Source organism: Lacerta agilis, chromosome 5 (assembly GCF_009819535.1).
Source record: "Lacerta agilis isolate rLacAgi1 chromosome 5, rLacAgi1.pri, whole genome shotgun sequence".
Lineage (NCBI taxonomy): Eukaryota > Metazoa > Chordata > Lepidosauria > Squamata > Lacertidae > Lacerta > Lacerta agilis.
In genome coordinates this window covers 9,156,740-9,183,179 of record NC_046316.1, presented here as the reverse complement: position 1 = coordinate 9,183,179, position 26,440 = coordinate 9,156,740, and the positions used below count along the sequence as shown (strand labels likewise).

The 26,440-nt window shown below is 45.3% G+C and overlaps 2 protein-coding genes across 3 annotated transcripts in view; one reads left to right on the top strand and one right to left on the bottom strand.

The window, feature by feature from the left end:
- CFAP99 (cilia and flagella associated protein 99) overlaps nt 1-7,776 on the bottom strand; it is a 29,644-nt gene extending 21,868 nt beyond the window's left edge. Inside the window, exons 1-3 of one of the 2 annotated variants that reach the window (XM_033148421.1) lie at nt 7,755-7,776; nt 3,431-3,561; nt 953-1,097 (exon numbers count right to left, since the gene is read on the bottom strand). In XM_033148421.1, coding sequence (XP_033004312.1) covers nt 953-1,097; nt 3,431-3,544 — 259 coding nt within the window. In that variant the 5' untranslated portion in view covers nt 3,545-3,561; nt 7,755-7,776. Of the gene's footprint in view, nt 1-952; nt 1,098-3,430; nt 3,562-4,828; nt 4,935-7,754 lie in introns of those variants that run through there. The other variant, XM_033148420.1, reaches the window with a different exon arrangement.
- On the top strand, nt 7,165-24,804 carry MXD4 (MAX dimerization protein 4). Its single transcript, XM_033148422.1, is given in 8 exon segments — nt 7,165-7,544; nt 7,979-8,066; nt 17,428-17,457; nt 20,188-20,229; nt 20,231-20,300; nt 20,619-20,669; nt 20,671-20,782; nt 24,381-24,804. Coding segments are annotated over 8 exon segments (600 nt in total). The 5' UTR covers nt 7,165-7,480; the 3' UTR covers nt 24,524-24,804.
- Nucleotides 24,805-26,440: the final 1,636 nt, after the last annotated feature.

The window sequence follows — 26,440 nt, the reverse complement described above, 5'->3', positions numbered from 1 at the left end:
ATGCTGGGCTGCTCCGCTAGGCAGCGTTGCTGCTTGCACGGGACGGGAGCTGGATCAGAGCTACTCAGCTGGGGTTCGCGACTGCACTCCCCTCAAGGGAGATGTTTAAAGGAGCCCCCACCTCTGCATCAGATCCCCTGCAACCCCGTGAAGGCAGCCAGGCTGAATAGTTGCTGGGGTTGGGGAAGGTGGAGGCAGCCTGAAAGCTGCATCTGAGAGCCCCTGCACCACCTGAAGGCAGCCGGGTGCTCCACTCCTGCTTCCATGCAAGTAGGAGTGGGAGCGGGCAGCTCAGCTGTATTTATTTTTCCCAATTTGAACTGTATTTATCCCCCCCCCTCGGTGGTGATTTTCTTGAGTCAAAATGAGAGTACCCCTAAACATTTTTTTAGAACAAAAGCACTGAATTATACCATGAAAATATGTATCAATGGAAAGATAATTCAATGAAGAATATAGTGCAATAAATTTTATGAAGGATTATTTATTACAACAGCAGTCATAAAGAAGGAATGTGAAACACACAGAAAAAGTGAGATATACAGGTTAAATTGCCGCGTTGGCACTTTGTGATAACTAAGTGGGTTTTGGGTTGCAGTTTGGGCACTCGGTCTCTAAAAGATTCGCCATCACTACTCTAAGTGAAGAAGCCTTTTTATTTTATTTATTCAGGACTCCAATAAGATAGTCACTGAGCAACTGGCTAAGTTTTTGAATATGGTCATCCATATTAGACCATTTACAAAATTGTCTAATATATATGTGTATGTATATGTGTGTGTGTGTGTGTATGTTTATATATATGTATATGTATATGTATATATATATATATATAGTCTGTTGACTGCAAATAAATGATAATGACAACCCCGTGTAAATTTCCTATGTCATTATATTGCAATTATGTAATACCCAACACTAAATAATTATATTCTGATTACATAATACCTACCAACATAAAGATTATGCTCAGATAACAGGCAATGTTTTCCATCTCTGGTATAAAATGCATTGACCACCACATCCAACAGAGGTTTATATTCTATACAGCCAGATAAAGTTGCCATCAGAAAGGTTTCATCTGTTACACTGAAGGCCTGCAGAGATTAAATTGATTACAATTTGGGGAGCAAAGTCCCAACGCATGGAACAAAACACAATTCTCTGCCCAAGGATAATATGGATTGGCCATTAAGGAAGGAACTATACAAAGACTGTCATTGGCTTGAGACACTATTCCATAGAGCTAACAATCCAAGGTCTCTGACAAGATGAAGCCCAGAAATAAATTGCTGGAAAAGGAAGCTCCTTGTTATGCACTGTGCTCTTGAGTTTCCCCAGCATAGCTACTCTGGGTGAGGTCAGCCATGTGGTACAAGATTACTTTGAAAGAGACGTTGCTCCAGTTCTTGCAGTGGACAAACATCATGTTATGTGTAAAGGAGCGTTTCCTGTATTCCACCTTGTGCTCTATGTTGTAGCTCTTTCTAAACCATTTTCTGTAACAGTGGAACATCTGGCGGACCAATTCCTTTTGTCCCATAACAAAATCTACAGTGAGGTTTGTCATGATGTGGTGCTCTCTGAAGTCAGCTGCTGTGTAATTTATTTCATGCTTGTCAAAGTGAGATCTCTGCAAAGTGTTGTTGCCCCTCATCTCATAGTGCTAAGGCATGGGTAGGCAAACTAAGGCCCGGGGGCCGGATACGGCTCAATTGCCTTCTAAATGCGGCCCGCAGACGGTCCAGGAATCAGCTTGTTTTTACATGAGTAGAATGTGTGCTTTTATTTAAAATGCATCTCTGGGTTATTTGTGAGGCACAGGAATTCGTTCATTCCCCCCCCCCCTCAAAATATAGTCCGGCCCACCACAAGGTCTGAGGGACAGTGGACCAGCCCCCTGCTGAGAAAGTCTGCTGACCCCTGTGCTAAGGCAAGAAACCACAGCTGGTGCATTGTACTGTTACACATGCACAACAACACATACATGTTCCCAAATGATAAATATATTTTGATCTTTAAGCAAGAACTACAGTTCCTCACAGCAAAATCTGAGCTTCCTAATAGGAATTATCAAGACAACAAGTCAGGGTTTAGAGAAGGGTAGCGGATCTCAGGCCTGTGGACCAGGTCAAGCTTTTTATTGCCCCCTGACCTGTTGCAGCAACATCTGCAATGGTGGAAAGTAACAATGCAAACATTCTGTGCTTGTGGCACAGAAGCCTCTGACAATGGATGGGTGGGTTAATGTGTTGCCATTGAACTCTCAAATGTTCCATCTGCTAAAGGAACAAAGGTTTGTTTGACAACCAGCTTTGCAGTCCAGTCTCTGGAGGGAAGGTTGTCAGTCAGTCTGGGATTAAGATCTCACATGTTCTAGGGAAGAAACACTTCTGAAGCATATTAAGGACCTGGAAGAGGATGAAGGGAGTCTAACTGGCAGAAAAGGGGGAACAGGGAAGAATAGGAGGAGGAGGAGGAGGAGGTTTATGGGGAAAGAGCAGATGAAAAAAATGGAATTGGGATAAGAAACACGAGCATTATTCCTTTCACCCACTAGATGACAGTTGTGGAGAGAGATGATGTGGGGAGAGGGGACAAAATAGGATTGACTAATACTCTGTCAAGGTGAATGGATGAGATTTCTGTGTAAACGTATTAGGCATAGGAAAGGAATTTGGCAAATTCAGCTTCCAAAGCAGACTCACTTGATCCACACTTCCAAGATTAATAAGCAGATTTGACGTGGGTCCACTTTGGAATCCACACTTCTCCTGGATTCCATGGCAAGATCAACAAAGGGCTGAGGACTCTGTTTTTAAGAATCCCCTCCCCCACTGCTCCTGTCTCCCCGGTTATCTTTCCATCATATAAAGTAGCAGAGACAAAGATAAGGATGGTTGACATACACCCCAAACCAAGTGGAGCTTCTAAGTTAATTCCCACAGTCCAGCAACTGACACCTGGGCATCCATTAATGCATCACACATGTCAATATCCTTGTGCTATTCCTAAAATTAATTTCCTTCTTTTTTTGTAACCAATCCAAAGCTTTATTTTGAGTACAACAATCTTTTCCTCTCCAGAGGGGAAGAGAGGAGGCATACAATCTTCTTACTAGTTTAAATGGAAATCCAGCCTATAACTAATGCATTTATCTAGAGGCTTAAAAATAACAAACTTTAAGTGTTTGCACTTAATATTTCAGAGGACTAGTCTAACAAAATGCCAAGCCAGATATTTCAGATTATTCCCCACCCCCCTCCACCATGGAATTTTGATCTAGTTTGCTTGCTCCTAATTCTCCCCCATCCACTTAAAGCATTTTGATATCTGGTGACATTAAGATTAATCTTGCTTAGTTCTAAGAAAGGAAGAAAGCCAACTTAAAATGTGAAAACTGTGCAGGATGAAGTAGGATTCTGCATACCTGGAATGCTTTAGCAGCTGTTTCATCCAAGAAATGCCCAACACTCTCATTTTCAGGATTGAAACGATTAAGCTGCTGGACTACAATTTCAATGTGATTCAGCTGGCTGGCCATCTTCACATGCAAGATTCCTGTTAATCATTAAATGTATATATTGTCATCAGCTGCAATTTAATCCAAGTATAAATACTATTTTTCATGAATACACTAGCACAGCTACTCTTCCAAGTATATGCTGAGATTTATGCTGTTGGGGTAGTATTTGAAAAGATATGAGGGGGAAACTTTCAGAGTTGAATTCTAAATGCCAGGGTTTTTTTACAATTACTATTAAAATACATTTTGTGACATTTCATTATTTCTTTCTTTTCAAAAATATGCATTTAATTCTTTAATGCCACTTCACTTATTTCGAAGTACGTACTCTTGAGTTCACAACACAACCGTTTAAAAATAATAATAATTCAAAAGCCCTAAACTATGGGCTCTCTGTTGTATCTAGCCTCTGCTCCCAGATTTCAGGAGAGGGAGTATAATAGTTTCCTTGCCTGGGTATTCTTGTGCACAGGACCACTGTAGAGCTGGATGCCATTGCCACTGAAAAGGTTTACTGGGATATGGGAGTGGGAGCTCAGAATATGACAAAAGTTCCAGCTTAATATTTACACACTAAATATTAAGTCGAGACTCCACATTCATGATGCCAGGAATAAGACCTTGAGGTCATACTAGATAGCTCAATGAAAATGTTGACCCAGTGTGAGGTGGCCATAAAAAATAAGGCAAATTCCACACTAGAAAGAAATTGGGGGGGGGGGCGGCCAATATAATAATGCCAATTATCCAAACCTGCAGGGTGACCTATTTGGGGTACTGCATACAGTTCTGGTCGCCTCACCTCAAGGAGGAGCTGGAAAAGCTTCAGCAAAAAGGCCACCAAAATTATCACGTGGGTAGAGCGACTCCCCTGTAAGGAACAGTTGCAGACGTGCTTCCCAATTCTAACGGGGGGGGGGCAATCTGATTTTAAAGGGGGGCAATTCGAGCTTGTTTAGGCCAAATTTATGGCCTTTTGGGCTTCCTCCACGTGAATAGGAGTTCACTTTTTGAATAGTAAGAATTATATGACACAGTGCGGGGGGGGGGGAGAGGCATCAGGATTTTAGAGGTGCTTCTGAGGCATCGCCGAAAAAGGGTTCGGAACCACTTGGCTTAGGAAAAGCGATGAAGAGGCAACATGACAGAAATCCTCGGAGCGGAGCCCATTCCTAGGGGTCAAGGTCCCCTTGCCCTCCCCCCATAAAATATTTGGGGAACCACCACCACCCCCAAAAAAAGTTGATGGTCATGGGCTGGGTGGGCCAATGGCCTGATCCAGCAGGTGAGTCTGGCACTCACCTGAACGACGACCCGAGAGATGGAGAGAGACGCCGCTTCTCTCACCTTCCGCAGAGAGAGAGAGAGAGAGGGAGAGACGCTTTCCCCGTCCCGAGCGAGAGAAAATGGCCGCCCTCGCGGACGCCGCCTCGGTTGCCTGGCAACCAATGGAAGCGGCCGGCGGCGGCGGCGGCCTGCGAAGCCCGACGCCGCCCGGCCGCGGGATTTAGAAAGCTGGCATCTTCCCGCTTCCGAACCGGCGCGCTCTTGCCATGCTCCAACTGCGCCCTCTTGCTCCGGGAGCTGCCGCGGAATAGAGGGTCCCGGGTCCCAGTTCACCCACCACCGGCTCCGCTCTTCCCGCTTCGGGTGTATAATATAACATGAGAATGGGGTGTGCGAGCGTGAGAGAAGATCCGAGTTCGAGGGACGGAGGGAGGGAGGGAGACGCCACATGCTTTTTTCTTCCTGAAGGGAAACCGGGTCAGAGGCAGGAGTGTGCAGTCCATTGAGAAACGGGAGGGAGTTCAGTTCTGATAAGGGAAACAAATTCCCAGGGCTCAGAATGTGCTCAGGTCTTTTTTGCACTTCACTCTGCCTGGCAGAGCTTTACGTTGTGGGGCTTTTGTTGCTGTTTAAAGTGGATCACACAAGTCTGAAGCCTGCCCATCCTTGATTCATCTTTCACCCATTTCCCCCAGTTACAGGTGGGTAGCCGTGTTGGTCTGCCATAGTCGAAACAAAATAGAAAATTATTTCCAGTAGCACCTTAGAGACCAACTGAGTTTGTTCTTGGTATGAGCTTTCGTGGCATCTGAAGAAGTGTGCATGCACACGAAAGCTCATACCAAGAACAAACTCAGTTGGTCTCTATTCCATTTCCCCCAGTGCGTTGACACTTAATTCTGCTGCAGGTGTAGATCCAGCCTTTACACACACACCCTGTAGCCACAATTGGGCTACAATAGACCTGGCCTCCTTAAGATATTTCAGGCCTTTGCCTGAATTTTCAGCTTTTTGTTTTCTAAAAAAATAATCTCTAGCTCTCTTTTTTTTATTTATGGAAATGTAAAAGCATGCAGGCAACATTTATATCCAGCTGGTCTCTACAAATAAACTTTGCTGCCTTGAAGTGTCCTGTTGAGTGAATGTCAAAAGCACTGGGATAATTAAAGAGCGGTGCAATAGACGCTTCTAAATTACGTTTCATAGTTCAAAATATTCAATACAGATTAGAGAATTTATTTATTAAACAAATCAGGATATTTGTGTTTATTTGGTGCGTTGCCCTGTACCTTCCGCACTAAATCACCAAAATTGCTGGTTCCTGGCTTGTGTTGCTGCAAATATAGATATAGAAAGAATTCCTGGATTCCAATATCCCAGTACTCTTTGGTGACACAACCCCAGCAGAGATTTAAAGTCACAAAATATGCAGCAAAGTAAAATGTGGAAATACAGGCTGTTAGACGTTTAAAATAAGCCCTTCCAAGCAAGTCCCAAAACGTCCCTCTTCCTCTAGCATAGGGGAAAGATGTTTGGCTAGTTGAAAATTGGCTTGCTCACAAACTTTTCAAGTCAGGTACATGAGTCAGAAAGGCTGCAGAGGCAGTAAAAAATTCATTTAGTTGCAAAGTGGTGTGAATCCCTAGATTGTTGGTATAGGAACTCAAGATTTGCTGGTGAGAGGCCTGTGGCTGAGCTGCAGCAACCAGCTCAGGCCTCTTCACACATTGCCATTTTCAGGTGAAGATGCTTCATGTTGTTTAACTTATATTTGCTGTACTAAAATGTGGTGGGGTTTTTGTTTGTTTTTTTGGAATGTTACTGTATTTTTTTATTATTGTGTCCCTATATCAGTATGAAATTGTTTATTCTACGCTTTTAACCCCTCCCATGCACCAATTAGACTAGAGTACGCTGGTTATTCTTCAGGCTTATTCCCGCCCCCGCCCCCGCCCCCCAATCAGGGCGGCCACAGCCTCGACAGTTCCACCCGCTCGCTTCCTTCACCGGGCCGCTAACTGCGCAAGCGCGCCCAGCTGGGCTCCCGGAGCCGCCCTCTTCCATCCCAAACTGAGGCGCCGCCTCCCGCGAGGCGTTCAACTTAAAACCTCATTTGCATAGGCTCCCCGTGCCCAATCACTCGCCGCTGCCTGTTTTGCATGGAGCCCGGCCGGCCACTCACAGAGCCGGGGGGCCGGGCTACCACGTGCTGTTGCTAAGCTTCCGCTTCTGAAGTTGTTGCTATAGTCGCCGGCCTATCAGGGGGCGAGGCTCTTGATCTGTCAACATTCTCTTCGCCGGAGGGAGGGAGGGCAGCTGGTTGGGTTGTGTGTGTGTTTTTCCCCCTTCCTTCCTCCCCCCCCCCAACCACCTCGCCTCTGATTGGCTCCGCGATGTCTCGGGACCCTGCGGGTGACGCTATCGACTGGCCCAGGCAGCCGTCCGTCAGCTGGGAAAGTAATATGCCCAAACTGTGGGGGTTTGTAGACTTGGGCTCAGAGAGCAACACTTTGGAGGAGCCTCCCTGCGCGCGCTTGTGAGCTCCCGAGTGCGGAAAAAAAACACGCCAAAACCATTGCTAATTGCTACTATTGCTGTTATTGTTTTTTTTCCCCCTTCCTTGCTGCTTAAATTGCAAAAAAGCAAAACGAGACAAAGCCTGTGAAAATGGAGTGGAATTCCCTGCTGATGCTCCTGGAAGCTGCGGAATACTTGGAAAGGCGAGAGAGAGGTACAATAAAGCAATATTCCCTGCAAAAGTTGAGGTGCTCCCACCCCCACCCCCACCCCAGGGCTGCGATGCACCCCGGATTTTATTTTATTTTGAAGTCACCTTGAGTAGGGGGTGGGTGGGTGGGGAGATGGGTTTGTTTTGTTGCAAAAGGGACTTAAAAAAAATAAATAAAAGCAAAACCCACGAAATGAAGAAAAATCTCCCCACCGTTGGTCTGGTGGCGCTGCAGGTCCGCCTTTGCTCCCTTCTCCGCCAACTCTCTCCCTTTGCAACTGCTTCCTCCCTTTGCAATAAGTTGTTGCTCGCGCGTTGCTTGCAACGTTTTGCACAGGCGGCAGCAATACGCGGCGCTGGCAGTTGCCGTCCCGGGTTGTCACGAGCTCAGCTTTTTGTGTTTGTGTGTCTTTTTGCCTCTTCCCCCCCCCAACCAGAAGCGGAGCACGGCTACGCCTCGGCGCTGCCCTTCGACAGCGGCTACGCCAGGAGGAAAAACAAAGCCGGGAAGCCCCAGAGCAGCCGGTGAGTGCGGGAGGGGGGGTACGATCCCCTACTCCCCCCCCCCCTCCAGAAGCCCTCTGGTTAAATGCAGCTCTTCCCTCGGCCTTATTTATTGGAGGGCTACAGATGTTTCTGCACTACAACTCCCATCATCCCTGGCCGCTGCTCCTGCTAGCTAAGGATGATGGGAGCTGTAGTCCACCCGCACCTGATAGGACCCAGAGGCCGTGTTGATGCACTAGCGCAAGGTATTTATTGCAGGGACTTCACCACCAGCATAGAAGCAGGAGGTCGCCATTTCCTTCTGCCCGCCCACCCTTCCCCCGACCCCCTTTTCTGGGCTGGGTTTTATGCTTTGGTCTCTCCTGAAGAAGCTGCCACGCGTACAGCGGGGGGTTCCTTTCTCCCAAGCAAGCTCCACTGGATGCTACCCCAACCCCACCCCGCAGGCCCCTTTTGCTCCTTGGCTCCAGGGATTTCGACTTTGGCCAAGGTAGAATCGCTAACCCCCCCCCCCCCCAAAAAAACCTGCCAACTTCAGTTTTCAAAAGCAGGTGCCTTGTCGGGGGGGGGGGGGGAGAGGGGGAATGAAACTCACGAAAGCCGAACCTGCTGGACTTGTTTTAAATTGCAAGAATAAGCAATGCAGCAATCTTTGATTATCTTCCTCGAATACAAAAGGTGTTTCGGCGCACGGATCATTCTGAACAATCTTGGGAACTGCGGTGTTAAAGCTTTAAAGGAATCTTACGAGTTTCAGCTACAGGCCCATCAAAACAGCACTGTGTGCAGCTTTACAAATTTTGTCACCTGTTCCTTCGGGCTGAGTGCTGATAATACGGGTTTGAATTAGTTGCCACCCCAGCTGGTCTGTTTGGCAACATTGTTGATCGCGTGTAAGCTTGAGCTTTGAAAACCTGCATTAAAAATAAAAATAATAATATATTACCAGGCAGTTATAACCAAAACTAATCTGTATAAAGCTGTGTCCCTCTGAGGTCTGCAGCCTAATGCCAGCCCTGCTCCTACGACATACCACACTTGTAAGCCTCTGTTTTGTTTTTTTGTTTTTTTGGCATGCTTAACCTGGAAGTGATTTCCACTGGATTCAGTGGGACTTGCAGGTGAGATTCTGCATGGTCTTTTTATAAAGTACAACTTAAAAGATGCACTAAGAGAGTAGCAAGGTGGCAGAACGCTGTAAGATTGGCATAAAGGGAGTTATTTAATATTTCCTTGCATCTCCTTATATTTTTCCAGATTTACAATGGCACCTTGATTAAAAGTGTACACCCCGGCTCTGGATACTTTACCCTGAGCTCTCCTGCTCTGCTTAACTGGATGTGTGCCTGGATAGATTGGGATGGTGCCTTTATTCTTTGCTTGTTGTATATACAGTAATGTGTTTGAAAGGGGAGTTTCATCTGGCCTTTTATACTGGTGGTTGAAGAGAGCACCAGGGAGGCCTTGGAAGCTGGAGCTTGTGAAGCACAAACCACACACACACACACACACACCTTCAAACCCACCCCCCTTGCAGGCACTCCTGTCCTAATGATCAGAATGAGCTGTTTAGGATTGTTTTGCCGACTCAGCAGATTTGTCTGGCTTGCCCCAACCAAAGTCCAGGACACCCTGTGTTTTAAAGAACGTGCCTGCTTCTTCCTTGACTTCCTGAGATACCCGTTCATTTTTCTTGTTGCCCTCCTTTGTTTATCCTTCTCTTTGTTCATGCAAAATATCATCTTGGAGAGAGAGAGAGAAAACTACCTACAAAGGAATCTTGAGATAATCGCAAGCGCTCGCAATATCAGACAAGCTTGTTATCCCCGAGTCCAGCCAACAAAACGTTGCAGCATAACTGAAATCATGAATGCGTCTAGTGACATTTCAGTGCATTTTTATTACTATATCCAATTAGATATTTAAGGCACCACAATATATTTGTATTGCAACATTTAAAATACAATTAAATGCAGGGCTCCTTCCAACTCATAAGAGCCCTGTCGCATTAGACCACAGACCTCTCTGGTCCAGATCCTGTTTCTCACATTAACTACCCAGATGGCCCTGAGAAGCCTACAAGAAGAATATGAAAGCACTTGTTGTTTAGTCGTCTTAGTGGTGTTTGACTCTCCGTGACCCATCAACCAGAGCATTCCTTTGGAAACTCTCAATTTATTTTCAAAGCTTCTCCTTTTTTATGTCCATGGGTGTTTTCTTGGCAAAATACTGGAGTGGATTGCCAGTTCCTTCTCCAGCTGGATCACAGTCTAAACTCTCGGCTATGACCTGTCCGTCTTGGGTGGCCCTGCACGCCATAGCTCATAGCTTCTCTGGAGTTATTCAAGCCCCTTCGCCACGAGAAGGCAGTGATCCATCCCCTACTATTGTCCCTCCCAGAATCAAAATTAAGAACCCAGTTTTCTTAGCCTTGTCACAAACCATCTCTGGGTTCAGGGGTGCCAACTATAAGGGGCTCTGGGTGCCTGAGACCCCACCAAAAATTTGTTGTGGGTGCTCAGGTAGCCACACCTTAGGGTCCCCGACGCAACTTCCAAGGTCTTGCACTGGGCACCCGTAACCTGGGGCCCAAGTCGGCTCCCCTGCCTGGGTTCAAAGACACAGCAGAAGATGAAGTTTTAGCCATAGGAAAGGAACATTGTGTTGGCTTTGTAGTTGGATCAACTCAAAAATCTGATGTGGAATTTTGTTTCTGGAAGTCCACCCTGTAGGTGCGGGAGGACTTTAAAGGAAGACTCATATACATTCTGCCCATACCTGCAGAAAACCCTGGGAGCTAACTCTCATCAGCCCCAGCCAGAATTTATTTATTTATGTTTGTTTGTTTGTTTGTTTCCCGTCCATCTGGCTGGGCTTCCCCAGCTACTCCGGGTGGCTCACAACCAAATGTAAAAAACACAATTTTTTTGTTGTTGTTGTTGTTCAGTCGTGTCCGACTCTTCGTGACCCCATGGACCAGAGCACGCCAGGCACGCCTATCCTTCACTGCCTCTCGCAGTTTGGCCAAACTCATGTTAGTAGCTTCGAGAACACTGTCCAACCATCTCATCCTCTGTCGCCCCCTTCTCCTTGTGCCCTCCATCCTTCCCAACATCAGGGTCTTTTCTAGGAAGTCTTCTCTTCTCATGAGGTGGCCAAAGTACTGGAGCCTCAACTTCAGGATATGTCCTTCTAGTGAGCACTCAGGGCTGATTTCTTTGAGAATGGATAGGTTTGATCTTCTTGCAGTCCATGGGACTCTCAAGAGTCTCCTCCAGCACCATAATTCAAAAGCATCAATTCTTCGGCGATCAGCCTTCTTTATGGTCCAGCTCTCACTTCCGTACATTACTACTGGGAAAACCATAGCTTTAACTATATGGACATTTGTCAGCAAGGTGATGTCTTTGCTTTTTAAGATGCTGTCTAGCTTTGTCATTGCTTTCCTCCCAAGAAGCAGGCGTCTTCTAATTTCGGGACTGCTGTCACCATCTGCAGTGATCATGGAACCCAAGAAAGTGAAATCTCTCACTGCCTCCATTTCTTCCCCTTCTATTTGCCAGGAGGTGATGGGACCAGTGGCCATGATCTTAGTTTTTTTGATGTTGAGCTTCAGGCCATATTTTGCGCTCTCCTCTTTCACCCTCATTAAAAGGTTCTTTAATTCCTCCTCACTTTCTGCCATCAAGGTAGTATCATCAGCATATCTGAGGTTGTTGATATTTTTTCCGGAAATCTTAATTCCGGTTTGGGATTCACAATACAGCATAGCAAATGGTCTGGGTTGGCAACAGTTGTAGTCCAGCAACAGTTCAGTCACCCTGATATAGACATCCTTCCTCCAGTTGTTTCACTTTCAAGCAATAGTATGTACCGCCTGAAGAAATTCCCAGTCTCTTCTGCGCATAGCAGGGTCACTGTTTCAGATTAGGGAGGCGGGTGGAGTTCTCGGCAGGCGGGGTTTTCAATATATTCAGAGTTAAAATACCCCCTTTTAAGAGCATCTGTTGCATTTTTGTGCTTCATAAACGTGGTAACGGTGTAATAATGTCAAACGCATGTTCCGTATAGATGCGCAAAGCGTTGCCCCAATGTACCTTCATAAAAAAGGAAAAACTGCTTTCGAGAGGGACTGAACGAAATGGGCGCACTTCTCCCTGCTTCAAGTTAATCTTTCCAACCCTTAATTAACCTGCATTGTTTGCATGGGTGGGGAGAGAAATTTCCTTTTCCCAACAGGTGCTCCACACTGGTGCATGCAAGAAATTGTGGCTTTGGGGGAGGGGGCAATATTATTCAGTTAGCAATAGTGAAGAGGCACATGCCCTACCTTTCGTTTCCTAACACGAAACACTCGAGGCGGCTGATGTCACCAGGAAATGCAGGCTCGAGAACCTCATCTTTCATTTGCAATGCCAAGTTTGCTTCTTTCGTACAGCATTTTGTAGAACGAGAAGACTAGGGTAGGAATAACCTCGCCTTGTGGAATTTCTCCTGGGAACCCGCTGAGTACAAGGGTCCCCTCATGGTCTGCAACCTGATAATCCTAAACGGGCAGAGCGACCATGAGATTGCCCAGGCAGAGAGATGGAAGCTATATCTGACAAACAAATCTGAATTAACCCGCAGTAGGATGATGTTTGCGGGTTAAGCAGCAAGTCATGGGCTGGGTATTCCAGTCCTGACCCATCGAAGAAATTGAAATGTCATTGGAGAGGCAAGGCAAGCTCATTGACCGTAGGCTGAGCACCTGCAACATTTTTGTTCTGTTTTACACGATTTGCTTTTCTGCCTTTCTAACTTGGGCGAACACAGTTCACACATCCGGAGAAGCTGACTTTAATTCAAAAAAACTTGCGCCATATTAAATTTGGCACCACGAGACTGTTGTTTTTGCTGCAGCAACCTAACAAGGCTACCCCTCTGGAAAGCGTACAATAAGATTTGCTTGTTGTATTTCTGCCAGCCATGGAGCTTTTAAAGACGCAGGAAAAAGGAGGCATTTCCCAGAATAGGAATTGTTGTTGTCGTCGTTTAGTCGTGTCCGACTCTTCGTGACCCCGTGGACCAGAGCACGCCAGGCACTCCTGTCTTCCACTGCCTCCCGCAGTTTGGTCAAACTCATGTTGGTAGCTTCGAGAACACTGTCCAGCCATCTCGTCCTCTGTCATCCCCTTCTCCTTGTGCCCTCCATCTTTCCCAACATCAGGGTCTTTCCCAGGGAGTCTTCTCTTCTCATGAGTATTGGAGCCTCAGCTTCAGGATCTGTCCTTCTAGTGAGCACTCAGGGCTGATTTCTTTGAGAATGGATAGGTTTGATCTTCTTGCAGTCCATGGGACTCTCAAGAGTCTCCTCCCGCACCATAATTCAAAAGCATCAATTCTTCGGCGATCATCCTTCTTTCTGGTCCAGCGCTCACTTCCATAAATCACTACTGGGAAAATAGGAACAGGGGACTTCAGATCCAGTGGCCATGTGTGCCCCTCCAGGGCGCTCTGTCTGGTCCTCTGAACCCACCCTTCTGAGACCCACTCCTCCCCAGCCCTGCTCTGCATCCTCCTTGAGTGTTCTCCCCTGGCTGGGTTGCATCCTTGGACCTCTTCTCTGCCTGGGTAGTGCACAGAAACAGGTGTGCGGACGTGTGTAGAAACAAGCCTACTCTGCAGAGGTAACCTTTTGCATTCATTGCCCTGCCCATTTTTGCCTCCCAACAATGGCATGGAAGGTTGCTGAGAAGGTTTCAACCCTCAGGTTGAAAAGGTTCCCCCTACCTTAGAGTATATAAGGGACGCGGGTGGCGCTGTGGGTTAAACCACAGAGCCTCTGGCTTGCTGATCAGAAGGTCGGCGGTTCGAATCCCCACGACGGGGTGAGTTCCCGTTGCTCGGTCCCAGCTCCTGCCCAACTAGCAGTTTGAAAGCACGTCAAAGTGCAAGTAGATAAATAGGTACCGCTCCGGCGGGAAGGTAAACGCCGTTTCCGTGCGCTACTCTGGTTCGCCAGAAGCGGCTTTGTCATGCTGGCCACATGACCCGGAAGCTGTACGCCGGCTCCCTCGGCCATTAACGCCGCAACCCCAGAGTCGGATATGACTGGACCTAATGGTCAGGGGTCCCTTTACCTACCTTACCTTAGAGTAAGCTAACCACAGGAAAACAAGGGGGAAAGGGGCAGGTACTACAATTATTTTTATTTTTTATGGAAAGCACTCAGCTGAACGCATTTTGGTGGGACTCATGCTTTGTCTCATAATAAATTGATGTTCCAGACTATATGGCTCAGGCATTTCTGCATTTTCCTACAAAATTAACAATGTTGACTCTCCTCCCTTGATAGGCAGCAACCTTATAAAGTTGCACTGATGGAATAAGGGACCGGCTTGCTAACAGAGAGCATGAGACCGAAGCTGTGTTTTTACAGTATATTGTAAACTGTGATCTTCGGGTGAAGGGTGGTATAGAAATTTAATTAATAATAACTTCTTACGCTGTGATTTTTAAAATAAAATAAAAAATCCTTATTGTGACTCGACAGGTCTTTTATTTTATCTTTTGTTGATTTAGGTCTGCAATAATCTTAAGTGTGCAATAACGTGTGGAATCAGTAACAATCTTCAGACCGTTGAGATTTTCAGATAGCGGCAGCCTTAGTTACCAGCTGATACTAATAATATGCCACTAGATTTTGTGACTGTCACGAACCTAGCTGCAGTAGTAAAGAACCTCCTGGCATCTGTTAACTGAGTTGATGTGGAGGGGGAAGAAAGGATTAACAAAAGCATGGTGGACAGGTTAGACTAAGCTCTTGCAATGTCTGAGGAGAAAAGCTAAATGTTTTGACAGGGAGCATGGAAGAACTGAAAATGCTGGGCATAGAAGGATGATGGCTGGAGAAAGCAGGGTGGATAAAGGAAGTAGGGACAAAATCCGGGACTTGAGCAAATAAACGTTTGGCAGACATGGCCAAAGGGGTGGCCAAAGAAAAGGTGAGAGGGGAATAGCTTACACATGGTTAGGGTTAGCGATTTCGCTGCTCGGCTTGTGCGCCAGTAAAAGTTTCATATAGTACTCAGCAGAAGCTGGAAGCTGCTCTGCTGCTGACTGTGTCCTTTGCAACAGCCTGACCCAAAGAATTCGCCTTTTAAATTTCTTAGCCACCTTTCTCAGAAACCACCCCAAGGTCAAACTACAAGAAGATAAAATACTGAAAACATGCCAGTGTTTAAAACCACAAACAGTAAAAAATAACGAATCCATATGATACTAAAAGGACACTTCCCCGTCAAAGTTAACGAAATCAAAACCTGCAGAATATACGGTTAACCAAAACCAAAAAAAAAATATTAATGGTCTTTTAAAACAAACCCAATCACTTGCCATCAGATGCCTGGTGCTGAAGAGATACCTGGTGGGCTTTGCTGGGAGATTATTCCACAGACTGCTGGAGGGGCCACAACCCAAAAGCCCCTGCCCCTCTGTTTCCACTCTGTGAGCCTCTCTGAGGTAACAGGCGAAAGTGGGGTGCTTTATTCTGTTGAGTTTTATGCCCAGCTGTTTTTAAAAGGTGCAGGAGAAGGGCCACTAAAGAGTGGCCATTGTACAAGCAGGAAAGGTCTGGACTCCATGGAACACAGAGCAAAGCAGCTATATGGAGTTGCTGGATTCAAATTTGAGGACTCTCCCCTTGAAGAGATGCATATAGGACAAAAGTTTGCTTCTCACGTCTTTCAAGATGGCGGCGAGAAAAGCCACGCCTTGCGAAATTCTTGCCTCCGCAAAGCTTACAAGCACAGGAGTCCCATCAAGATCTGGACTTAGAAGCTCTCAGGAGACGGTGATGCCTAAGTTTTCAGTGAGGAAGGGAGGTAACTTTCTCAAGCTGACCTGAACTAAATAGCGCAGGGCTTAGCCTCACCTAAGGAGGGCCAAGCAGCCTCCCTCTGCACGGTGAACGAAACCAGGATCATGCACGCCAGCAGCAAAGTTGACTTTATCTACCAAGCTGTGCCCACAGCTTTGCCCTTGAGAGTCACAGGTAGCATCATTGCCAAGGGAACTCTTGAGGCAGGTTACAGAAGCAGCCACTGGCTTCTGGTTGATGGAACTAGGGAGCTCAAGCAGGACCTGTGTGCAGAGAGAGTTGTTATATGTGCTGATCGTTGACCTCAGTTTTCAACTAAGCCATTATCTCCTTATCCCTGTTCTTGGAAACTGTATGAACATACCTAGAGCAACAGTAAGTTGTGTTAGATCAGCCTTTCTCAACCTTGGGTCCCCAGATGTTTTTGGCCTACAACTCCCATCATTCCTGACCACTGGTCCTGCTACCTAGGGATGATAGGAGTTGTAGGCCAAAAACATCTGGGGACCCAAGGTTGAGAAAGGCTGTGTTAGACGCTTGTACCCCAATCCTAGTAAATGGCTGAGGAAGGACAGAGGAATCGTTCTATAGGCTGTGCCTTCCAAATCCACCTCGGAGTGTTCTAAGGTCTGCAACTGCTGTTCTTGAGTCTTCCCTTCTTGTCCATTGGAGCTTATCAGGATATTTTACAAAAGCAGGAGCCTTATGGCTCGAGAAGTTCCTACACCTCTCCTCTCAACTGGCCTTTCCCGGGCTGCAGTTCCCTTCCTCCGAGATCGTTTCCTTGGAAGGTAGAACATGCAGATGACTTCTCCCAGCCTCTCTCTTAATCTGTCCGGTTTCGGAACTAAGAAATGATGGGCCTTCCCATCATAACAGGGCAGATGTTCTCTTGATAACTGTTGCAATGACTTAGGCTGCGTCTCGTGCCTCTTGTCCAAAGTAGGATTTGCCACATAACATGCCTGACATTAGTTCATCTCTTCCCAAAGGAACTTGAGAGAGTTCTTCTGCTGATCGTACGGCTTAAGTGTACTACATTGGCATTTATTGTAGACAACATGGTGCCCTCCAAATGCTGTTGGAAAGCAACTTCCGTCAGCCTCTGACATTGGTCATGCTGGCTGGGTCTAAAGACAGCTGTGGTCCAACAACATTTGGGGGGCACCATTGCAATAGCTGCCATAAGCAATTGTGCTGTTTAAGAGACATGTGCCTGCAGACTTTAGTCCTACAAAACCAGCTTCCTTTTTTTCTATTTTTGTGTGCGGAGGGGTTATTTAATTTTCTGAAACTGTGAAATATAAAAATCCCAATGAGATTCAAGATTGAGCCTTGGGAGAGAAAATAAGATGTACTGATAGTGTTCTGGACATATCAAAATAGGTCCCTATTATTATTATTTTTTAATGGATTTCTGACAGGAAGTGATTGAAAGTGCATTGTTTCATTTGAACTTCAGGTTATTAGCAAGTAATACTCTTTAATATATCATACTTTCTGTTGTTGTTTTTATAGGTCTTCACATAATGAACTAGAAAAGCATAGGTAAGTCGTACAAATCAAACAGAACCGGTACGGACACTATTATTCTGCCATGCCACAAACCTGCAAGAGAAACATTTTCAAATCGGAAATCACAAGGAATTTTATCTGTTTAACTCGTGTTTATTTTATGAAAGTGTTTGCTGTCAAATTTCAGCCACTCGTTTTCAGAAACAGGCATCTAAACATTGGATTATGCCATGTGAATAGTGCTGTTTATACTTAATATTTTAATGTCATTGAAACCTTTCTGAATCTGTCTACTGTAGCTCTTACGGGGCACGTTCCTGGCTAATAATTGGCAGCTCTGTTGCTTGCTGGAGCATCAGAAACAAATGGCACCTTTCCAGAGACACCAGAAAAGTAAGGCAGTGCCTGGCAGCTACAGAGAGCCGAAAGAGAAATTGCACGTGGTTTCTCACCTCTGACAGCAGAACCTCCTGAAGGGTGCCTATAGAAGCACCAGAAAGGTTGAGCAGTAACAGGGTAGGCAGACCAGGCATTTGCAATGCAGACGTGGAGCTGGAGAAATTAGGGGTGGGGTGAGGAGAAAAGGAGAGAATCAGTGCAACAAATTGCCTCCCCGTGTTGGTGGTGGGCTACTGGTTGTAGAGGCACACACAGTAGAGAATGGAATTTCGCTCCAGCATCTTGATTTCCCCCTCCAACTTAGCGCTAGCACGCACAAACACACGGGTCCCAGATTAAATAAACTGACCTGCTGTTCACTGGAGCTCAAAAGAAAGGCACCAGTAGGCTGGTGCTTGTGTGCTGGCTGTCTCACTCACTCACTCACTCACTCACTCACAACAGCTCCCACTCCTTCTGTTTTAGCAGGCAAGGCAAAGGCGGCAGCAGGCAGCACACAGAAGGCACGCTCAGAACAAGAGCGAAGCCTCCTGCAACCTGGACCTCAAAGCCTGCTGCTGTCGGTCTGTGCAAGCTGAGTGCAGCAACAGTCAAATGCACGGCCCGCTAACTGGAATGCCATGACCCTCACCATAGCTGTCAAGTTTCGGATTTGAAAATAAGGGATCAGCAGTCTCACCTAACCCGGGGACAGTCACATGTCAGTGGTGGGCGGAGCCAGAAGCAAAAGTGGGCGGGGCAGCAATGTAAACTCCAAGCGGCCTCGGGCTCGGAGCGGAGCAAAGAGGAGGGCAGCCAGCAAAGAGGAGGGCAGCCATGTGCTCTGCGTGATGGAGCCCCATCGTCTTCTTGTCTGATCCCATCAAAACAGGACAGGAAGCAGCAGCTGCTCAAAGGCAGCCAGGCTCCGCCCGCCAGCTAACCCTATTGGCCGGCTGAGGGGCTTGGTGGCAACGGATAGGGGCTGATGCAGGGGGAGGAATACACCCCCCCTGTAAGCACAGGAAACGGCTCCCACTTGCTTTGAGGGCTGAGGCTTTTCTCTCCAAGTAGGCGAGGTCTTCCCACCCAGTCCCTGGCCAGCAGGGGAGGAGCTGCTTCCATTAAAAACGGGAAATTTAAGGGAAATAAAAAATAAGGGAGAGCAGCGGGAAACTGCTTGAAATAAGGGAGAATCCCGGGGAAAACAGGATACTTGACAGCACTGACCCTCACCCTGTTCCCTATATTCAGTGTTATACGCCAATTCCTGTATCCTGGTGGGCTTGAAGTGCAAGTCTGAAAGATCGTAGGGTCCAGATGCCCTAGAAAAAAACACTATTTTTGAAAAGCAAAACATCTGCCTGGAGATGGGTGGAAAGGAGCAGGCCATAACACTGTTCTTTGATTGATTTGATTGATTGATTGATTGATTGATTGACAGATATAGGAGCTTCTAGGTGGAAATCGAAGGGTATGGGTCAGGGCCGTCTTGAGCATATGCGCCGCCAGGGGGCAAAGATCCGCCCAGAACCAATAAATTTAGTTTAGCCGCCCCCAAATTAACTTTTTGGGGGGAGGGGGAAGCCAAAGTTGTTGAGCTTTCTTTGGGGGGGGGGAATTGCTCACCTGTAACGACGCAGCAGAAAAACTGCTTTTGTTTCCTGACTCATCGGGAATATTTTATGCTACAGAGTAACGTCGCAGTGGGGGGGACTTTCGCTCCATTGCTTTTCACTGCCACCGATTGAGAGGGACCGGTATACAGCAGGTATACATTTGCGCCCCCCCCCCCAAAAAAAAATTTTTGGCACCCCCGGGTAAGGGCAGGAGATTTTGGGTAAATGCATAGTGATTTTCCCCTGGGCTCTGCCCTAGCAACCCTAATAAGACTTCACTGATACCAATCAATTTCTGAGCAGTCTTTGGGGGGGGGTGTCTTCAACGGGTTTCTTATTGTAACTGTCATGTGTCATTTAGCCTTTAGTCCAGGGGAAGCTTCCAACCATGGAACAGGCCCTTGTTGCATTTTCTCCTCTGCCTCTGAACATTCTGTGTCCTTGTAGCGTGTCGAGTCTTTTACACGGTGCCAGCTGCCCCGGATATCAAAACAGGATATAAATGTGTTAAAACAAAGAGTGCGGCGATTGGGGGGGGGGGGGTGTGACGAGAAAAAAGCGGGTTTGATGCTTTGAACTTTGTTCAGATCTTTACAAGGGTTGTCATTTCAGCGCTGGGATGAATGTCCTTTTTGCTTGTTTGAAATCCTGCATTGTGCAGAAATCCTGAAAGCGGAGTAAAATTATATGCTATCTGTTGCACTCTAGTAAGCTGAAGTGCACTGTAACAACACTAAATGTTTGTTTGGTTTTGTTTTTAATTCAGACGAGCTAAACTACGACTATATTTAGAAGAGTTAAAACACTTGTCCCTTTGGGAGCCGTAGTACTAGACACACCACACTCAGTCTGCTGAAAAGAGCCAAGATGCATATTAAGGTAAAAAAAAGAGAGTTGCCTTTTATTTTGTTTTACTTAAACAACCTGAACGCCCCCTTTTTTTCTTTCTTTTTTTAGTGAGAGGGCAGGATTGCAGATTTCCTAATTTAAAAGGTGCTGCTCTTACTCTAAGGTATGATTTTTTTCAGTCTTCTATGCTGACGTGGTAGGTTAAAATCGAAATAATTTAGCACATGGAGAACTTCTCCACTTTTAAAACAGTTTTTTTAAAAACAAAACGAGAGCACCGGATAATCAGTGCAACCAGAATACTGTTTTTACTGTTAAATTACTGTTAAAATAATTCTAACTCCTTAGAAATTGGAAAGAACAAGACCGGAAGCTCTAAATATTAAAGAACAGTTACAGGCGAGAACATCGATACCTCAAGCGGTAGATTGGAACAGCTCTCCATGCAGGGCCCTGGAACGAATTCGCACAGGACAGCCTGGGATCAACAATATCTACGGATTCTGAGCAAGGTAGGTGGGGACTGTGAACTAAACTTAGGCTGTATCTTTCTCTAGGGTATATACTGGGCATCCCAAAAATGTCCAGGGTGAAACTTGAAAAATTAGAATAGCATGCAAAAGTCCATTCATGTAAGCAATTGTTTTCATTAGCTACTGGAGTTTAATATATGAGATAGACTCATGACATGCAAGGCGAGATACGTCAAGCCTTTGCTTGTTATAATTGTTATGATTATGGCGTGCAGCTGATGAAAAACCCCAGAGTTGAAATTGTTAATTTGGGGTTCTCATCAGCTGTACGCCATAATCATCACCAATTATAACAAATAAAGGCTTGACATATCTCACTTTGCATGTCATGAGTCTGTCTCATATATTAGTTTCACCTTTTAAGTTGAATTACTGAAAGAAATGGAACCTTTCCACGATATTCTAATTTTCGATTTCACCTGTATGTATGTAGAATGTCCAGCGCCAGAGGTAGACACAGTTCAAAGCATAACAGTCAATTCTTTAAGAAACAATAAATCAGGGGGAATGCTGTGGATGCAGGATATCTGATTTCAGTAAGGCTTTTGACAAAAGTCTCCTATTATATTCTTGCAGAGAAGCTGGTAAAATGTGGGCTGGACAGCGGTAACTGTTAGGTGGATTTGTAGCTGGTTGACTGACTGAACCCACAGAGTACCCATTAATGGTTTCTCGTGACAAGTGGGGTGCCGCATGTTTCTGTCCTGGGTCTGTTGTTGTTCAGCGACTTTATAAACAACTTAGATAAAGGAATTGAGGGGGGTGCTCATCAAATTAACAGATGACACCAAACTTGGAGGGGTAGCTAATGCTACAGACGACAGAATTGGGATTCAAGATTACCTTCACGGATTGGATTACTGGGCCCAAACAAATGAATTTCAGCAGGGACAGATGACAGGTTCTGCACTTAGGCAGGAAGAACCAGCGGCCGAATATAAGATGGAGGACACCTGCATTGCCAGTAGTACATGTGAAAAGGATCTCGGGGTCAGAAAGAAGATACTATAGCCATATTCAAATATATAAAGGGTTGTCACACGGAGAATGGGGCAAGCTTGTTTTCTCCTGCTCTGGAGGGTAGGGCTTGAACTTAAAAAGTAGAGATTCCAACTATCGCTTCTCGGCCTTTTGGCTAAGATCAAGTGTAGAGATTCCAACTAAATGCCCGGAAGAACTTTCTGGTGGCAAGAGAAGTCGGACAATGTAACAGACACCCCCTCTTGAAGTGGTGGACTCTCCTTCCTTGGAGGTTTTTAAGCAGAGGTGGATGGCCATCTGTCATGAACACTTTAGTTGAGAATCCGTCATTGCAGGGGTTGGTGTAGATGACCCTCGGGGTCCCTTCCAACTCTACAATTCTATGATTCTGTGAAAGGAGCACCACAAGTGAAGGCGCTTCTCTGCATGATGATGCATTTTCTCTACATTCACACAGAAAAGCTAGTTTTATTACTATAGGCATTGCAATTTAGAGTCAAGAGATGCCAAAAAAATAACAATATGATGCCCCTCCCACACAAACACACCATTTTGTTTCTCCACTGTAAATTCTGCAGTGCCAAAGCTGTTTCCCCTTTTATTTATTTATTTATTTATTTATTTATTTATTTATTTATTTGATTTATTTATTTTATACATACCCCAACCATCTGGCTGGGTTTCCCCCAGCCACTCTGGGCGGCTTCCAACAGAATGTTAAATACAATAATCTAATAAACATTAAAAGCTTCCCTAAACAGGGCTGCCTTCAGATGTCTTCTAAAGGTTTGGTAGTTGTTTTTTTCTTTGACATCTGGTGGGATGGCGTTCCACAGGGTGGGTGCCACTACCGAGAAGGCCCTCTGCCTGGTTCCCTGTAACTTGCCTTCTCGCAGCAGACCTTCTCCATTCCAGACCTTTAAAACCAACCCCTAAAACAGCAATTTAACATGAAATTTACTATCTAACGAGACCATTGAACTATAAAATGAAAGCAATAAGCAATGTAAAAGTAAAGGGACCCCTGACAGTTAAGTCCACTTGCGAACGACTCTGGGGTTGTGGCGCTCATCTCGCTTTAGTGGCTGAGGGAGCTGGCGTACAGCTTCCAGGTAATGTGGCAGCATGACTAAACTGCTTTCTGGCAAACCAGAGCAGCACATGGAAACGCCATTTACCTTCCCGCCGGAGCGATACCTATTTATCTACTGTGCACTGGCGTGCTTTCGAACTGCTAGGTTCGCAGGAGCTGGGACAGAGCAACAGGAGCTCGTCCCGTTGCGGGGATTCAAACCGCTGACCTTCTGATCGGCAAGTCCAAGCAGCACAGTGGTTTAAACCACAGCGCCACCCGTGTCCCTCAATAAGCAATGTACTGTACTATAAAATAAATAGGACAATATTGTAGATGATAAAAATTAAATTTAAATTTTTTTCTTACCTGCACTGATGATAGTCATTGCTTTTATCCATTTCTGCAGTCACACAATCAGTCAAACAGTAGCTAACTGGGTTCCACACAGTCACAAAAAAAAATTAACCGGAAAAGTCTCAAAAACAAAAACGCAACATAAATAGCAAAAACAAAAGCGCCAAATGCAGTTCTTGAACTTAATCCATTCTGGAAGTCCGTTTGACTTCCGAAATCCTTGAAAACCCAAGGCACAGCTTCTGACTGGTGCAGGCGTCCTGGAAACAATAGCCGACAGCCGCATCGGACATTCAGCTTTCAGAAAAACGTTCTGAAACTTGAACACTTACCTTTGGGTTTTCTGCATTTGAGAACCATATCTTGCCTTGCCTTCCTATATAAGCTTTGGTGTGTGCTTTTTGTTTTGTTTGTTTTAAAAAAGAAGTGCTTAGACTAATGTTATTTGGGTATCTGAATGGAGACATGAACTGTTACACAGGAAAGAGATGTGGTGTATTGTTGTGGCTAAGAGACTGAGCTCCGGGGTTGGAAAGCCCCTTTCTCCGTGCCCCTGCAAATGTGCGCACACATTTGCATCATAGGAATATAACGACCTGTCTTACAAAGTTGTAAATATTGCTACAGTGGTCCTCAAACTTAATCCGTTCCGAGAGTCCGTTCGACTCCCGAAGCCATTCGAAAACCAAGGCGTGGCTTCCAATCGGCTGCAGGAGCTTCCTGCACTCAAGCAGAAGCCGCGTCGGATGTTCGGCTTCCGAAAAACGTTCGCAAACCGGAACACTTTACTTCCGGGTTTGCGGCATTCGGGAGCCGATTTGTTCGACAACTACTGTATTTTTCGCTCCATAAGACGCACCTTTTCCCTCCTAAAAAGTAAGGGGAAATATCTGTGCGTCTTATGGAGCAAATGGTGGTCCCTGGAGCTGAATTGCCCAGGGGCCCAAAGCAGATTGTGCTTTTTATTTTACAAAGAGAAAAGGGAGTGTTGAAAGGACCCCACTCAGCAGCTGATCAGCAAGAGATCGGGAGAGAGATAAGACTCCCGGCTCCCTTTCAGCCCTGCCCTCCTTTGTTGAATGTGCTGCACTGTATAAACATCATATGGTTCGGTTCCGCTTGTCACAGTTCTGAAACTTCCCGTCTTCTCTCCCGTTTTCAATTTAGAAGTAGACATCGAAGGAATGGAATTCCCAACAGCTGAAATGGACAGTAGCAGAAGTCCCAGCGACGCGGAAGACAGTTTGCAAGGGAGCTCCAGCGACAGCGGCTTCGCACATTCGCACAGACTCCATGCCAGGCTTCTGTAGCGCCGAAGGGCACCGCTCAACTCAGGACGTTCTGACTAAAGCACTTACACAAAATATGCCGGACTGCCATTCTTCCAGAAAGCCTCAGCCCCACAATAATCTGAAAGGAGGTTTCATGCCCAGGGTTCGCCGAACTACGATTGGTATATTCAATAAATTGCAAATCATGTTTTTTTCTACAAAATGTGATTAGATACAGTTGTGGCTTAAAGTCCTTTATTGTAGCCATTGTACACGCTGTTAGTTCTGGGGTGTGTGTGTGTGCTTTTAAAAAATATTTTTTTTAAAGGGGGATTCCCCCCCTCAAAATGTTAAAACGCAAAGTGGGCATAGCAAATAACTACACACGCCGATGGAGATTTTCTGTCGGCCGCTCAGAAATGGGTTTGTCTCTGGCAATAGGAACTTCTGTAGCCAAAAGGCTCTGTAGTTAAAGGCTCATCCACAGTTCTGCTTGCCACAACAGTCTTTCCCAGGAAAACCTGCTTTTTACTGCTGAATCAGATTGGGATTTCTCTGAATTAACAGCGGGTTTTGGCATGGCAAAGGCAAAACTGCTCGGACCATTTCTATTGCATAGTTCAAATAGAAGCGTGGACTTGTAAATCTCTCTCTGTTCATGGTTTGTTTGGGATCACCCCCACGTTCTTTAGATTCAGTTCTATAGTGGACCAAGGATTGAAAAGTTAGGGGGGAGGATAATACTTTTTAAAAAGTACATTATCATTTTACAAAAAAAACTCCCAACAACTTTGGTTAGCAAATATTCCTATAGGAGAAGTTCTTTCAATATTTTTGAGACACACACACACAGAAAATGTATATGCTCTTGATTTCTCATCAAGCGTACTGTTCGTCTTCAAAAGATGGGGGAAAGCTGATTCTAATCAGGACTTAATGTGCAATGACCCTAGCTTTCTATGTTTTTATAGTGACTAACTCCGGGGAAAATAAATCGTGTTTGCTTGCACATGTAAAAAAAACAACACTCTGCTAACTTTTCAGGGTCAGGATTATTGTGCACAAAGATTAGTGGCCTCTCATTTGGTGATTTTTTTTTTAAGCAATGGTTGTTTATTGTATTCATGTTTTTACTCTCCACGAAATGCTTTGACTGCGTATCGTTATGTAGCACTCAACCCTCAGGATTTTCATTTTTTGCATTTGCATTTATTCTTCCCACCTTCTCAGACCTTGATCCTGACGATTGTGCCACATCCAAACTAGTGAATGTCAATTCAGCAGAGGAGGCCCATGTCTGCAGCTGATACACATCGTATATTATGATGCTTATCTAGTTCCCGTTTTAAGCGATGGAAGCATCAGGTGTACATTGCCTTATGCGTCTCCATTCAGGTCATTTAGTCTCACGTAGTCAGATGGGACAAGCTGGATTGGGGCCAACTCTCTTTTTTTTTCTAATTGATTTTAATGTTTACCATTCAATATTTCAGTATTCTCGGTGAAGGATTCAGAGCTCGAATGAACCAGAGCTGGATTATCAAATAGTTGTTTAGAAGAAAGCAAAAACTGTTTGCTTAATTTTTATTTTTAACGTTGTATTGCTTTCTAAAGCTGCAAATTCACTTAAATGGAAGGCATGGCTTTAAATTACAGTATTCATAGTAAACCTTTTTCTTTCTTTTTTTTGTATACTATAATTGAAATTTGAATTCCTTACAAAACGCAAAGAAAATGCTGTAAAATTGCATCGTTTATTTAGCGTTCGTCAATATGTTTAGAATATAATTACCTACCCCGATTGTAGCAATACTGCAACCTTACCTTTTAATACACTTTAAGCTTAGTGAAGTCATTAGAGTTTGGCTTGCTGGTAATTAAAAATGGACCAATCTTTGCATCGCTACTTTAAGGTCTTTTTTAAATAAATAAAAAAAGATTAAAAGCTATATAGAC